Source organism: Sphaeramia orbicularis, chromosome 15 (assembly GCF_902148855.1).
Source record: "Sphaeramia orbicularis chromosome 15, fSphaOr1.1, whole genome shotgun sequence".
In the NCBI taxonomy this organism is placed as follows: Eukaryota; Metazoa; Chordata; class Actinopteri; order Kurtiformes; family Apogonidae; genus Sphaeramia; species Sphaeramia orbicularis.
The window spans coordinates 47,549,651-47,564,330 of record NC_043971.1 but is presented as its reverse complement, the minus strand read 5'-3'; the positions used below and the strand labels follow the sequence as shown (position 1 = coordinate 47,564,330).

Here is a 14,680-nt window from a genome sequence, read left to right as displayed (position 1 = left end):
GCATCGAGGAGACCCTGGATGCACTGTCGGGTGCCCGCTGGTTTTCCACCATTGACCTGGCCAGCGGGTACAACCAGGTCCCTGTGGCAGAAGAGGACAGACCAAAGACGGCCTTTTGTACACTGTTCGGCCTCTTTGAGTTTAACCGGATGCCCTTTGGGTTGTGTAACACACCCAGTACATTCCAGCGCCTCATGCAGCAGATGTTTGGAGACCAACAATGTCAGTCGCTCCTTCTATATCTCAACGACATAGTGGTGTTCTCCTCATCTGTCTCACAACATCTGCAGAGGCTGGAACTTGTGCTGGGGCGTCTCCAACAGGAGGGGCTGAAGGCTAAACTGGAGAAATGTTCCTTCTTTCAGCAGAGGGTGAAGTATTTGGGGCATGTAATCTCCCAAGAGGGGGTGTCTACTGACCCCTCTAAGATTGAGGTGGTGGCTGATTGGAAGCAACCTCAGCATGTCACAGAGCTGCGTTCCTTCTTAGGATTCGCTAGCTACTATCGTCGCTTTATAGAGGGTTTTGCCAAACTGGCAGCCCCTCTACATAAGCTGGTGGCTTTTATAGCTGGGACAAAGACCAAAAAGGGGTCAGGGAAGCCATTTGGTGATGCATGGACCCCCCAGTGTGAGGAGAGTTTTGAAGCCTTAAAGGCCAAGCTCGTTTCTGCCCCTGTGCTCACCTATGCGGACTTCACAAAGCCATTTGTCTTGGAGACGGATGCGAGCTACAGTGGTCTTGGGGCAGTACTGTCACAAGAGACTGACATTGGCATACGGCCTGTTGCCTATGCTAGTCGAGGGCTGCGGCCCACTGAGCGTAATATGACCAACTATAGTTCCATGAAATTGGAACTTCTTGCGCTCAAGTGGGCCATGACCAAAAAGTTTCGGGAGTACCTGCTAGAGCATAAGTGTGTTGTTTTCACAGATAACAACCCGTTGAGCTACCTTCGCTCAGCAAAGCTCGGAGCTCTAGAGCACAGGTGGGCTGCACAACTAGCTGCCTTCGACTTTGAAATAAAGTATAGATCTGGCCGCAGAAATGGCAATGCTGATGCCCTGTCCCGACAGTATTTAACATCTTCTGAGCTGGCCGCCAGTGTATTGCCAGGTACCTCAGTTCCCCTGGTCCTTCAGCAGGATGCAAGCCCATTTATTGCAGTGCAGGCTCTGGTAGCTGCTCTGCCTGGTCATTCCCTTACTGATATTGCCCATATGCAGGAGGTTGATCCCTGTTTGAAGGAGGTCTTGACCTTTTGGAGACGGCGGTCACGACCCACTGCTGTAGAACATCTGAACCTCTCCAGACCAGCAGTAGCCTTACTCCAACAGTGGGGTCGGTTGGTTGAGAGAGATGGAGTGTTGTACCGACACCTGTCATGTCCTGATGGTGGGGAAAAAGTGCTCCAGCTTCTCCTACCAGCAGTATTGAAGGAGCAGGTGCTTGAGCAGCTCCACCAAGGCCATGGCCATCAGGGAATCGAAAGGACCACCGAACTGGTACGCCAGCGATACTATTGGCCAGGGATGTCGTCTGACATAAAGCAGTGGGTTCAGCAGTGTGAACGGTGTCAGGTGGCAAAAGATTCAGGATCTGTGCCCCACAGCTTCATGGGCTACCTGCTTGCCTCAAGGCCAAATGAAGTCTTGGCTATAGACTTCACTCTGCTTGAGCCAACCCGTAGTGGGATTGAGAATGTTTTGGTGTTGACCGATGTGTTCACCAAATGGCAGGTCCAAGTGTTCACCAAGTGGCAGTCCCAACTCGTGATCAACGGGCCTGCACTGTCGCCCAGGTAATCACACACGAGTGGTTTTACAAGTTTGGGGTGCCTAGTCGCATACACTCCGATCAAGGTAGGTGTTTTGAAGGCGCCCTTATCCACCAACTTTGCAATCTGTATGGTGTTCAGAAATCCAGAACCACCGCATACCACCCTGCTGGGAATGGTCAGTGCGAGAGGTTCAACCGTACACTGCACAATCGTCTTCGGACCCTTCTATTGTCCCAAAAGCAAGATTGGGTTTCTTGTCTTCCACAGGTGCTCTTTTCCTATAACACCACACCCCACCAGAGTACCGGTGAGTCACCATTCTATTTGATGTTTGGGCGGGAGCCCAGGTTACCCATTGATTTTGTTCTTGGCCAGGTGCAGGACCCCCTTCCTGGGACTGTACAGAATTGGGTGACAGACCATTGTTCGAAGCTTAAAGTGGCCTTTGCTGGGGCTCACAGGCGACTTCTGGCAAATGCTGGCCGCCGGAAAGAACGGTATGACCTCTGTGTTCGAGAGGCTCCCTTACAGGTCGGCCAGTTTGTCTATCTTCGAGACCATGGTGTCAGAGGGCGTCATAAAATTAATGACATTTGGCAGTCAGAGTTGTGTCAGATCTTGAAGGCCCCTGTTGGGGATGGTCCAGTGTACAAAGTTGCACCTGTTGCCAACCTGCAGGCCTCCCGTAATGTCCACAGAGATATGCTTAAGGCTCAAGTTGGGGTTGCGCCTCCACCAGAGCGCCCAAGAGCAGACTCACCCTGCCCTCAAACACCACAGAGTGAATCTTCAAGCGACAGCGACTCATGGTTCTTTGTCCCGGTGGCTCCTCAGCCCCAGGACTCTGTGGCTGTTTCAGTCACTGGTGCTTTAAGAGACTTGGCCAACAATCCTGTGGAAGGTGCAGTTGTGGGATCTAGCAGAGATGGAGGTGCTGAGGCACCTCACCCAAGTACGAGCCAGCCCGCCCCACATTGCACCACTTGTGCTACTGCGGGGAGGCACTCTAACCTTAATCACCTTCCTCGTGCCGCTGGTGGGCCATCTTCTGGGTTGGTGAATATTCAAGCTGTCATCTTTAGACCATGGTGTTAGTTATTGTTTGTGCCGTCAGGACGACGACAAACAAAGGGGGGGTAGAATGTGGCATGTCGGTGCGCACCTGCTTGGTGATCAGTGGGTGGCACCGACAGAGCCTTTAAGGCATAGTGGGTAGTCCACGCAGCCACTCAGTCTCAGGTGGGTTTCAGAGGAGCAGCGTGTACAGACCAGTGGTTGTCAGGGCTTTATTGCTCCTTTGTTCTGTACCTGATCTCCAGCCAGAGCTGTTTGAGTACTTACCGTGTGGCTACCACGCACCTCCTCCTTTGTTTGCTCTCTGGCTGGTGTGCGTGCGGCTGGCTTTGGGTCGCAGTGATTCCCTCTCCGGTAGGTCACCTCGTTGTTAAGTTGATTTGAGCTGCATACCAGCGCTTACCCCAAATTATTTCCAGGTTCTAGGCTGTTGCCGGGATTTAGCCGTGGTTACCCTGTGGCGTCCCCCCTCTTCCTGCAGTCTGCACGTGCATGTGTTCTCGCCAATAGGTAAGGCGCACACACCCGAACCTGTATGGTTTCTGGTGTGGTTGATCATTAAAACCTTCATCTCCATCCAGGACCTGCAGTGTTGGCCTGGCTTATACCTGCTGCCTTGTTCGGGAAGTGTCGTTGTTTTGCCCGTCTGTAAGACTACGGGGGTCCCTACACTGCATACCATCCTCTGGACCCCAGTCGTTACAACCGTGCGTCAGGTGCGCGCGCACGCCGTTATGCTACAGCTGGCGTGCGCATGTGGAAACGACATCAGAGGTTAATTAATTCCTTCTGCTTTTTTTTTTTTTCTTTTTTTTTATAGTTGGATTTATTTTGCATGTAGGGTGAGCTCACTTGCATGCGTGTGTTATTTGTTACTTCATTGCTTTGTGTGATTTTATTGTCGTTGCTTTGCATGTTTCCTTATTTGCTTAGTTTTTTATATTTGCTGTGATTTATTTGCTTGCATTGTTAGTTGTTGTCTTGTTTGCTGTTATGCTGTTGTATTGCCTATTGAATTATTGAATTATTATTCTATATTAAGTTTATTGTGTGTGATAAATCACATCCTCTGACTTATTTTGTCTTCACCTACACGGCTATTTGGCAAATTGAGATAGGTCCCGGGGCCTTTTCCCCGGGTGGCATTGTCAAATTTTTTTTTGTGTTGATGAAAAGGAAGTTCTGCCTTCCACCCCCCCCCGCTACAATTGCACAAAGCGTTCAGTTACTTACCATGTGCAAATCTGTCTCTCAGGGTACACACTGGATGTATGTGGAGTCAGGTACAGAGCCAGGACACAAGGCTCCTACTTTTGTAAAGATGTGTGCCGGATCATAAATGAGCTTGATAGTGCAGAGAATGGAATTATTATTATTATTATTATTATTATTATTATTATTATTATTATTATTATTACCTACTGTATATTGTGACGTATACTGTCATTTTCAACATATTAGTGACGATACCTGAACGTTGATGCTGTGAAGGGACTTCTATGAACATAGTCTCTTGGTTTTATGCAGGCGCAGTGTTGAAGAAAATCTCAAATCCTTGTACAAAGTTTGCTGCAATGGATGTGGCTTTATTTTAGTTTTCCAGAGCACGGTGAGAGTATAAACACAGACAGAGTCTGTTCCAGTAGTCTGACCCCGAATCTACGTTTTCAGATGGTATTTATACAGTTACTTCAAAGCAGTGAACAGAAAACTAAAGACAAACAGAGAAATAAAGAAAAAGGGGTTGTACTCCAGGAAGGAGGCAGGGAATTCACATTCAGGGGAAAGGGGAGGGGGTTGCGCTCCAGGAAGGGGGGTGGGATTCATACCTAGGGGGAGGGAGGGTAAGTCTCTCAGACCTGGTAGAGGCATCTTAACATATCATCAAAGCATCAGTGGTCAATTCTAAACAGGTTTACTCAGCAGGGAACAACATACAAAAGGGTGTCTTCTGTGCTCCCAGACCAGGACGCATATTTTCTTCCTCAGCAGTAATAGGAATGTGTGTTCCATCTACACACACAGTTACATTTGGAAGACCAGCAAAATGAAGATTATCACTGATCTCAGTTTGCATTTGCAGCAGAATGTGTCTAACATTATTTAAAATCTAATTTAGGATTTAATTTAGACTTTAACTCTGAAATGATAATTATAAACTTTATGTCTAACATAAGTAGGAATAACTTATAACGGTGAACAAAAGGAAAAAAATTAATTCTGAATTAAAAAAAAAAAAACACTCGAAAACATGGTACAAGATGTCTTGTCATTCAAACATGTCTGACCAATGGGGAACCACCACCCACTGTGGGATGTTTGTCCTATAAGACCTGTAAGAGGTCTTTGGAGCAGCCCATGAAGGAGGCAATATGCTGCAGAAGTAAGCAGACGGTAAGAGCTTATCTAGAGGTGCTATGAGATCACAGGGGACACCTCAGAAAAACTATGCCTGCAAAATGTTTTGAAGTTTTCCTTCATCTTTCTTTAATGATGCTTAGTGCACATACAGTCAGGTCCATAATTGACCCAAATTTTGTAATTTTGCCTCTGTATATCAGTGCCTCTGTACATCAGTGAGTTTGAAATGAAGCAATCAATACCTGATTTGAGTGTGACTTTAACTGAAGAAGTTCAACTAAACTAATGCCGCGTTTCCACTACGTGGAACCAGCTCAACTCGGCTCGGCTCGACTCGGTATTCCTGGAGAGCGTTTCCATTACAAGATACTACCGACTTTACAGTACCTGGACGTCATAGTGATGCAGTGCGTTACTTCCGTGTCGTCTGTTCAGAGAGTTGCTGATAATCTCGCTCGTTGCATGTTGTCTCATCTGAATTTTTATGTCGGCCACCAAAGACTGATTCTCCTCGACCGACCATGGTGTAGTTTTGGGCTGTTATCATGTGAATTAATGTACCGCTATATTTACTGTCTTCTTCCACATCTGTTTTTTGTAAAATGGCGGGTCACAGAGAAAACTGTCTGACCAATCAGTGGTCTGCAGTGTGTACAAGTCACGTTTTAGTATCTGGTCCCCAGTCCTGGAATCTCGGCAGAGGTGATACCAAAAAAGTAGTACCGGGTACCAGATTCCAGGTCCTTTTTCATAATGGAAACACAAAAAAGATCGAGCCGAGTTGAGTTGAGTCGAGTCGAGCCAATACCACGTAGTGGAAGCGGGGCATAAGTGTTTACCTTTTATTACATCCATTTAAAAGTAGTCCCTCCATTTTCAGAGGCTCAAATGTAATTGGACAACTGATTGGCCAGCAGCTTCATGGCCCAGTGTGGCCTAGTCCTTGGTTAATCCATGTCAAATTAAAGCCTGCTACATACTCCACAGAACAGAGAAATGTGTTTGTTTTCTTGAGGTGGTAAGAACAAGAACAAAGTTAATTTTGGTCAGGACATTTCATGCTTCACGAGAAACCAAAGTGCAGAACTCCTGGCAGGTCCTCTGCTTTTCTGCATTAACCACACCCATTTAGAATTCCTGACCAATCACGCTGTAGTTTGAGGAAAAAAGTTCTGCCTGGATGGTGTGTCGAAAACAAGTTGCAAGAACTCCTAAGCCCTCGGAGCGAGAAGATAATTCTCTGTTCTTGTGGAGTATGTATGTTCAACAGATAGAAAGTCTGGAGTTGATTCAAAATGTTGAATTTGTATTTAGTAGTGCAAAGATTGTAATTCTTAAATGGTAAATGCAATATTTTTGCTAAGCCTTTTGAATTGAACCTGAAAGCCTTATACACTGGCCACAGAAATTAATCATCAAAAGAAACCAGTGAACAGCATTAAGACACACAGTCTGTGAATCCGAATCTCCTCAAGTCCACTGTCATCTCCAATGCTTTGAGTGGGTTCAGGTAAGGGTGGTTCTGAACACTCCAAAGGAGCAACTGTTCCACCTCCATCTGTAAGCAGGATCATCACCATCCTGGATTAGACCAGTGTCAGTGTTGTCGTCTGCAAAGTTCAGGAGTTTCACAGAGGGATGCCTTAAGGTGTAGTCATTTGGGTAGAGAGAGAAGAGCAGTGGAGAGAGGAAACATCCTGGGGGATGCCAGTGCTGATGGACCAGGTATTTAATGCAATATTCCCTGGCTTCACCTGTTTCTGCCTCTCAGTTGAAGCTAGTGATCCACTGACCTGTGGAGGGGGGCACTGGGATGAGGGTGGAGCGTTTGAAGCAGCGGGGGACTTCCCTCAGGGATTGGTTAGAAGATCTGGGTGAAGATGGGAGTCAACTGGTCATAACAGATATGGCAGCTTCACATAGTGTCAACACATCTGACAGCTGTTGGTCTCCCAACCCGGTCTGAGTGTGGCATTCACTCTGTACTTCGGAGGCTGGAGAACCACACCAAACTTTCCCTCCAAACTGGGCAGACAGTGTCCAGGGGGGACGGACAGGGTGAAGCGCTGTAAGACTGATGATAGGAACAGGAAGAGCTCCATCTTGGCCAAGGACTCCCCCAAGCATACTCTGATACCAGCACCGAATGGAAGGTAGCTGGGTGATGGGATCATGAGGCCGGAGCCATCGCTGTTCAGGAAACGACCTGCAGAAAACAAGACAGCAATCAAAAGAAACACAACTGACTGTTATGAACTACATAGCATGGTCAAAATTTCATTTCATTTTATCTATTTATTTAGACAGGGACAATGCACAATATACATTAACCTTAATAAGGAGAGACGTAGTGTGCCAGGTTGTAGTACTAGTGCTAATTTCCACCTGTAGTCCCTGAGTAGGCTGATGTTATCATAAAAAAAACCCCACACATTAATAAAAACTAAAACATACAAAAAGCAGTAAAAATGCATTTCTATATCTCCATCTGTAGAAAAAATTCATTCACATCCAACCATTCATTCTTATTGGTCCCACTGTAGTCTGTCACACACACTCTAAGCATGTTTAAATTACATTACAAAAGCCTCCATCTGGACAACCTAAACCATCTGTTGATCTAAACTGTAATACCTGTTGATCCACTAATCCTATCAATACATATAAATAATTGGTGTAAAATACAGTTTGTCATCTTTTCATGGTCATCAGATATGACCCATTTGGACATTCAGAGGCTCTGCAGTGAACGTGGAAACACTGTCATCTTCTAAAATGTTGATTTACTGGTAAAACCCATGGAGTTGGATCAATGACAGTGGATGGAGAAACTTGTTCTATTTCATCCCTCCTGACCACCAGAGGGTGGTGCTGAAAGCACTGAATGTATGGAGCCAATTTGGGGGCATAAGTTTGTATATGAAAAAATAAAACATGAAACTGAAAATTTAAGTTTTGATCTTGAATTTTGAAAAATATAACAATGTATTCAAATTAAAAATGAGTGTATGAAATGTTTTTTCAGGTTAAATATAATTTTCATTCCCTTTGGTAATTCTTTTGAATAAATTATTTATTTATTTTCATTTTCCACTTTCATACATATTTTAATATTTGAGGTTTGATTTTTTTCAGTTGCATGTTTTATCTTTTCAGATTCAGATCTTATTTTTTACAGTTTCAAATCTTATTTTTTCACTTTCAGATCTTTTTTTCACTTTCAAATCTTTTTTTCAGTTTCAGATCTCTTTGTTTTGCTTTCAGATCTCTTTTTTTCACTTGTTCAACTTTTGGCCCTGATGGGGTGTGGAGGGTGTGGCCTCAACTGAGAGGGGCGTGGAATCATGAGTGACAGCATGACAAAAATCTTAGGGACCGTCCCTGCTCATGTTGCCTTCAACGAGCGTAGGAACTAAAACAATTCAGAGTCGACACTTTATAAACACTATATTCACGTCACTGGTAGTGAAAAAAACTCATGTCAGTGACAAACTTACATTTAAAAAGCTGTTTTAGACAGTACTGAACACCATTTGCGGTATAAGAGAAATAAATTATGCCAGATTGTGCAGATAAACCACCACACATTAAATACATGATATTTTCGATTTCCACATAGCACAGTGAAGGCAGCTCACTTTGTGGTTAACTTCCTGCTCCAGTCACAACAGCAGGGAAATAAACAGATACTAAAATTCAGTGCTTCGACTGTCAGAAAAAGGAGTAAATCTAATATGAGGGATACTTGTAATTTCCAGAGAACAGTGGGTGGCTCCAATGAACACTGCTGTGTGTCACTGCACTGGATTGAGTTGCTATAATACGGACTGGGTTGGCATTAATGAAGTCAAACAAAATGACATTTGCCAGCATTAAACAAAATATAAATAGCAGAAGAGTGCAAATGTGTATTCATTTATGGTTCAGACCTGATGGAGAGCATTATTCAAACTAGATCTGAGGTCCGTGGAGGTGCGGCTTGGTCTCCCGGTTCACTGTGGTTTAGAGCCCCTCCAAGCCCCACAGGAGCAGGGGCTTTGAGGGCGCTAAGTGGGGCTTGGAGGTTGGAGCACAGCTTGGTTGTGAGTTCTGTAAATGAAACGAGTTCCATAATCCTTAAACGGAACTGGATCCTTAAACGTAACTGGTTCCAAATAAGCAGATCCAAGCAAGCATATCCAGAACCAACACGGAACTGGTCCCTCCGGCATCCTTTTGAGTTAAACCAGGGGTCAGCAACCCTGGTCCTAGAGAGCCACTATCCTGCATGTTTAAGATGTTTCCCTCTTCCAGCACAGCTGATGGTCATTATCAGGCTTCTGCAGAGCTTGATGATAGGCTTATCATTTGAATCAGGTGTGTTGGAAGAGGGATACATCTAAAACATGCAGGACAGTGGCTCTCTAGGACCAGGGTTGCTGACCCCTGAGTTAAATGTAGCTGGTAGCTGATGAAAAGCATGGACATTGGATGTCCGTACTGCGGTTTGGTGTACCAGGTCACAGCAGCTTAGTGCAACAGTCTGCAAGCCCAACAGAAGCCAGCGTTCGGAGCCCTGAGCAGGGTTTCTTGCAGGGCACGACGGGGTGATATGGGTGTTGGGGGTGGTGTTAATGAAGTCAAACAAAATGGGGAGCGTGAAGTTTGTTCCGTTCTTGTAATCAGTTCTGATATAAACTGCATTTCCCCAAAATGGATGATAGTAATGTTTCCAGGTTGATGTAGGGCTACCAGATGTATTACTCTTATACAGGTGTTACTCAATGTATAAACAAATAAATTAAAGTGTGATATCAGGACCCAAATGGATATACCTTTATATCAAGTTTAATTAAAATAACTGCTGGACTAGAAAATTTCAGGCTGGTTGTTACCTGGGTCAAAGAGCTCAGGGTTCGTCCACTCTTTGTTGTCATGGTGCAGAGACCACAGGTTAATGATGACTCGAGTGCCTTTCCTCACACTAAACTCTCCAATGCTGCAAGGAAGCATAAACACAGAGGGATAAAAGGGATAAATAGGCTGCGAGATGTATATGTGCTGTCTGATGTTTGACTTTTCTGTTAAGATTAAGATTTTGATTCAGGAAGAACTTTATAACCTGATGGAAAATCAGTTGCCCTTTGCAAAAGAAAAATAACTTTGCATTGAAACAAGGAACTGGTGACAGAGGGCAGCCCTGCCGGAGACCAACATGCACCTGGAACAGGTCTGACTTACTGCCGGCAATGCAAACCAGGCTCCTGCTTCGGTCATACAAGGACCGGACTGCCCTTAGCAAAGGGCCCCGGACCCCATACTCTGTCACCGGTTCTGTTCATTATTTTTATGGACAGAATTTCTAGGCGCAGCCAGGGGCCGGAGGGGGTCCGGTTTGGGGACCACAGGATTTCATCTCTGCTTTTTGCAGACGACGTTGTCCTGTTGGCCTCATCGAACCTGGACCTTCAGCGTGCCCTGGGGCGGTTTGCAGCCGAGTGTGAAGCGAGCGGGATGAGGATCAGCACCTCCAAATCCGAGGCCATGGTTCTCGACCGGAAAAAGGTGGTTTGCCCTCTCCGGGTCGGTGGGGAGTCTTTGCCCAAGTGGAGGAGTTTAAGTATCTCGGGGTCTTGTTCACGAGTGAGGGAAGGATGGAGCGTGAGATTGACAGACGGATCGGTGCAGCGTCTGCAGTGATGCAGTCACTGTACCGGTCAGTTGTGGTGAAGAAGGAGCTGAGCCGAGAGGCGAAGCTCTCGATTTACCGGTCAATCTACGTTCCTACCCTCACCTATGGTCATGAACTTTGGGTCATGACCGAAAGGACAAGATCCCGGATACAAGCGGTCGAAATGAGTTTCCTCCGCAGGGTGGCTGGGCGCACCCTTAGGGATAGGGTGAGGAGTTCAGTCACCAGGGAGGAGCTCGGAGTAGAGCCGCTGCTCCTCCGCGTCGAGAGGGGCCAGCTGAGGTGGCTCGGGCCTTTGTTTCGGATGCCTCCTGGACGCCTCCCTGGGGAGGTGTTCCGGGCATGTCCCACCGGGAGGAGACCTCGGGGAAGACCCAGGACACGTTGGAGAGACTATGTCTCTCGGCTGGCCTGGGAACGCCTCGGGGTCCCCCCAGAAGAGCTGGAGGAGGTGTCAGGGGAGAGGGAAGTCTGGGCATCCCTGGTTAGACTGTTACCCCCGCGACCTGGCCCCGGATAAGCGGTGGATAATGGATGGATGGATGGATGGATGAAACAAGGAAAAACTTTAAAATTTGTGTCACTGTACAAATATATGTAGACCTGACTGTATGTACATAGGGTGATAATTGTGTTGTGATGTTCAAAGTCACAAAACACTCAGGTTACGCTTACACATAGTATCTGGCAAAATGAAGATTTTTTTCTGCTCTTGTGCCTATTGTTTACACAACAACAATGGGCACGTGCGCGGAAAACAATGGTTTCTTAAAAACTGCAGCCAAAGTGGAGATTTCTGCAAATCTCTGTTTTCACATTTACGTGTAAACAGAGGGAAATGGAGATCTTGGACAGACATAACAGTTTTCAAGGGACATATTCTACAACTTCACATGTGATGATACAGTATAGATCGGGGGTTGGCAACCCACAGGTCTGGAGCCGCATGTGACTCTTTCATCACTTGGCTACGGCTCCCATGTGGCTTTGGGACAATGAATAATGAGTATTTAATTTAAATTAATTTTATTTTAGTGTTAGTTTTTTAAATGTAATTCTAAGATTATGGCAATCTTGTAACATCAAAATAAAATGTGTTTAACTTTTTGTTGCTCAATAAAATAATGGTAAAAGGTTTAAATCACAGTCAGTTCCATTACTGGACAAGGTTAAAGACCATATTCTGATCTCCTGCTGTACAACAGTCTAACCAAAGGGGAGGTGCTGAAACTCTTTGCCACGGGTCTGGAAGATGTCAAAACCCTCCTGGGCAGCAATGGGCTCACCTGTCCTGTGCTGGAACAGCCAGAAGTGGCTGGAAAAGCTACACTTGATGGTAGATATGACAACATACCTGAAACACAGCCCTGCGCATGGAGGTTTGGACATTAGAGCGCAAGTTGACAGTGTTGGCCAGAGAGTGACAGACAGGTACACGGTATCACTTCCCCTCTTTCACAGAGTTCAAACAAGCTCACAATATGATACATTCAGAGTTTTTGCAGTCTGCGGTAACTGCAACACAAACATCATTTTGGAAATAATTCTGTGAGTTCAGAGAGGAAACGAGTGGTGCCAGGCACAACAAACCCGGCCCCTTGCACGTATTGTATCTTATTTTGGCATCAGTCCAGTTGATGCCATCATGTCTTTGTGTGTGGTGATGTCAGCATATCAGTTGCCTCTATATATGTGCCAAGTCTGAAGTAAATTGAAACAAAAAAGATGTTTTTATCGACATTTGAAATTTCGCCCATTAAAAGTAAATGGGAGAAAAAAAAGATTTTAAAAATGCATAAAAAATGGAACTTTGATCTACTGTTCCCAAAATGTAATCAGATCTATTCTGCGTCACTGGAGATATATAAGCTAAATTTCGTATGAATTCAACCAATAATTTTGCTGCTAGATTGTTAAACAAACAAAGAAAAAAACAAACCGAACCAAAAACAATACCCCTGGCCTCCCCTTCGGGGGGCAGGGTAATAAACACATTATCCTTCCCTGTTGCTAAACTGACCATCCATCCCTACTGAATATAGCCCTATTCGGATGGGATTAGTTTTATATAGGTACATGGGGTAAAGCAATAATTGCCAGAGATTTTAGTCCTGTCCGAATGTCCGGTATTGATTACTGATGTAGCACAATGTCAGTAAAGATTACTGTGACTTTTACTTTCTGTAAAAGGGTCCAGGAAAATTACCCCAGCTAATACTAATCTTGTGCACATAGACCAGTAGTTAATATGTGTGTAGATAAACTGTCATATCCTGTGGTTTTATATAAGTGGTTTTTCACAGATTTTCAAGCATGGAGGCTCTTGAAGGAGCTCTCAGTTTTCCAGTCGGCAGGCAGACAAGTGTGTGTGAAACCTTGTGCAGTGTTGGAATTGGTGTACGACAAACATGACTCAGAAGCAATGTCATACGCACATGATCACAGGAGGGAACGGCAGTACGTGAATGGATTTACCCCTCCCACTTGTGGTAGATTTACTGATATGTCTTATCCCGTACAAATTGGCCATTAATATTACCGACGTCCTGTGGTAAAGTGGCATTACTCCATGTGCCCATGTAAAACTAACCCAGTCAAAATAGTGCTTAAGACTGCATTGGCAGGTGTAAGTCAATCCAATCTTCTGACGGAACATTCCTGACACTTTCATGAACATAAAAAAGTGGTTCAGGAGCTAAAATCACAATAACTAGGTAAAATAAATATTTCAATTTACTGTTGACTGTTAAAAATACATTTGACATTGTTCAGTAAAATAGTCCTTTTTTTACTCAAGTTGACAGCTGACTGCACGCACCAGTACATGTCATAAAAGACACATAGGAACAGACAGCATTTTTGGTTTGCATGTTCGTTTTGCTGCAGGTGGATAGAGTAAATTTGGCTTCATTTCATAATATAAATACTGTATGAGAAGGACTTAAATAGACACTGAGTATTTTAATTGAAAGTAGGGATGGGAATTGATAAGAATTTAACAATTCCGATTCCATTATCGATTTTGCTCATCGATCCAAGTCCTTATCGATTTTCATTGGACAAGGGAAAAAAAGTGTACAAACGAGTGTGTTTGCCTTAACTGTCTTTTATATTTCCATCTCTGCACAGAAAATATAACATATACAAGATGTACAAATAATAATAACAGATGATGCCGGGCCTGGTTTGGGGGGGGGGCTACAGTGAAAGTGAAACTAAAGACGCTTTACTAATTCCTCTATTGCTGCATAGTGGAACCGGTTCCACTCTGCCCATCTCCTGTTATTGTGCACCTCATTTACCTTTTCCCTTCCTTCGGAAACTTGTATTTGAGGGGGTATGACATTTGTTGTCCGCACCGGAACCGGAACTGGGCCCGGATGATGGCCTGGTGTTCACTCTGCCGCTAGATTCACAAGCGCCGCTAAGTAGCATATCAAATGAATCACATGCTGTGTGGATAAATGTTGGAGCATATTGGAGGGATTCCACCCTTTTGAAGAAATGGAAGCTTTGCAAGTGTTCCAGTGGACCTGGTGTAATCTTTTTAGACCCTTTCTGCCTCAACGCCATGTTGGCTACATTCTGACCAAAACAATGCAGCGTACACGTGATGTCATCACACCTGCACAATGAAGGCGGAATCGATAAGCAGAATAGTTAAGCAGGCAGGCAAACGATTCCGAGGAATCGAGGTACTGGAATCTGTTTCTCAAAATGAACCAGTTCTCGATTCCTGTCCCTACTTAAAAGTAACCTTCAACCCAGCATCGTTTTTTCTTTTTTTTATTAAT

At 44.9% G+C, this 14,680-nt stretch overlaps 1 protein-coding gene across 1 annotated transcript in view; it reads right to left on the bottom strand.

The window, feature by feature from the left end:
* Positions 1-7,016: 7,016 nt before the first annotated feature.
* The window catches only part of cyp17a1 (cytochrome P450, family 17, subfamily A, polypeptide 1), a 52,118-nt gene continuing 44,454 nt past the window's right edge, over positions 7,017-14,680 (bottom strand). Inside the window, exons 8-9 of the mRNA XM_030156624.1 lie at positions 10,090-10,193; positions 7,017-7,421 (exon numbers count right to left, since the gene is read on the bottom strand). Of these exons, the coding sequence (XP_030012484.1) occupies positions 7,141-7,421; positions 10,090-10,193 (385 nt within the window). The 3' untranslated portion in view covers positions 7,017-7,140. The remainder of the gene's footprint in view (positions 7,422-10,089; positions 10,194-14,680) is intronic.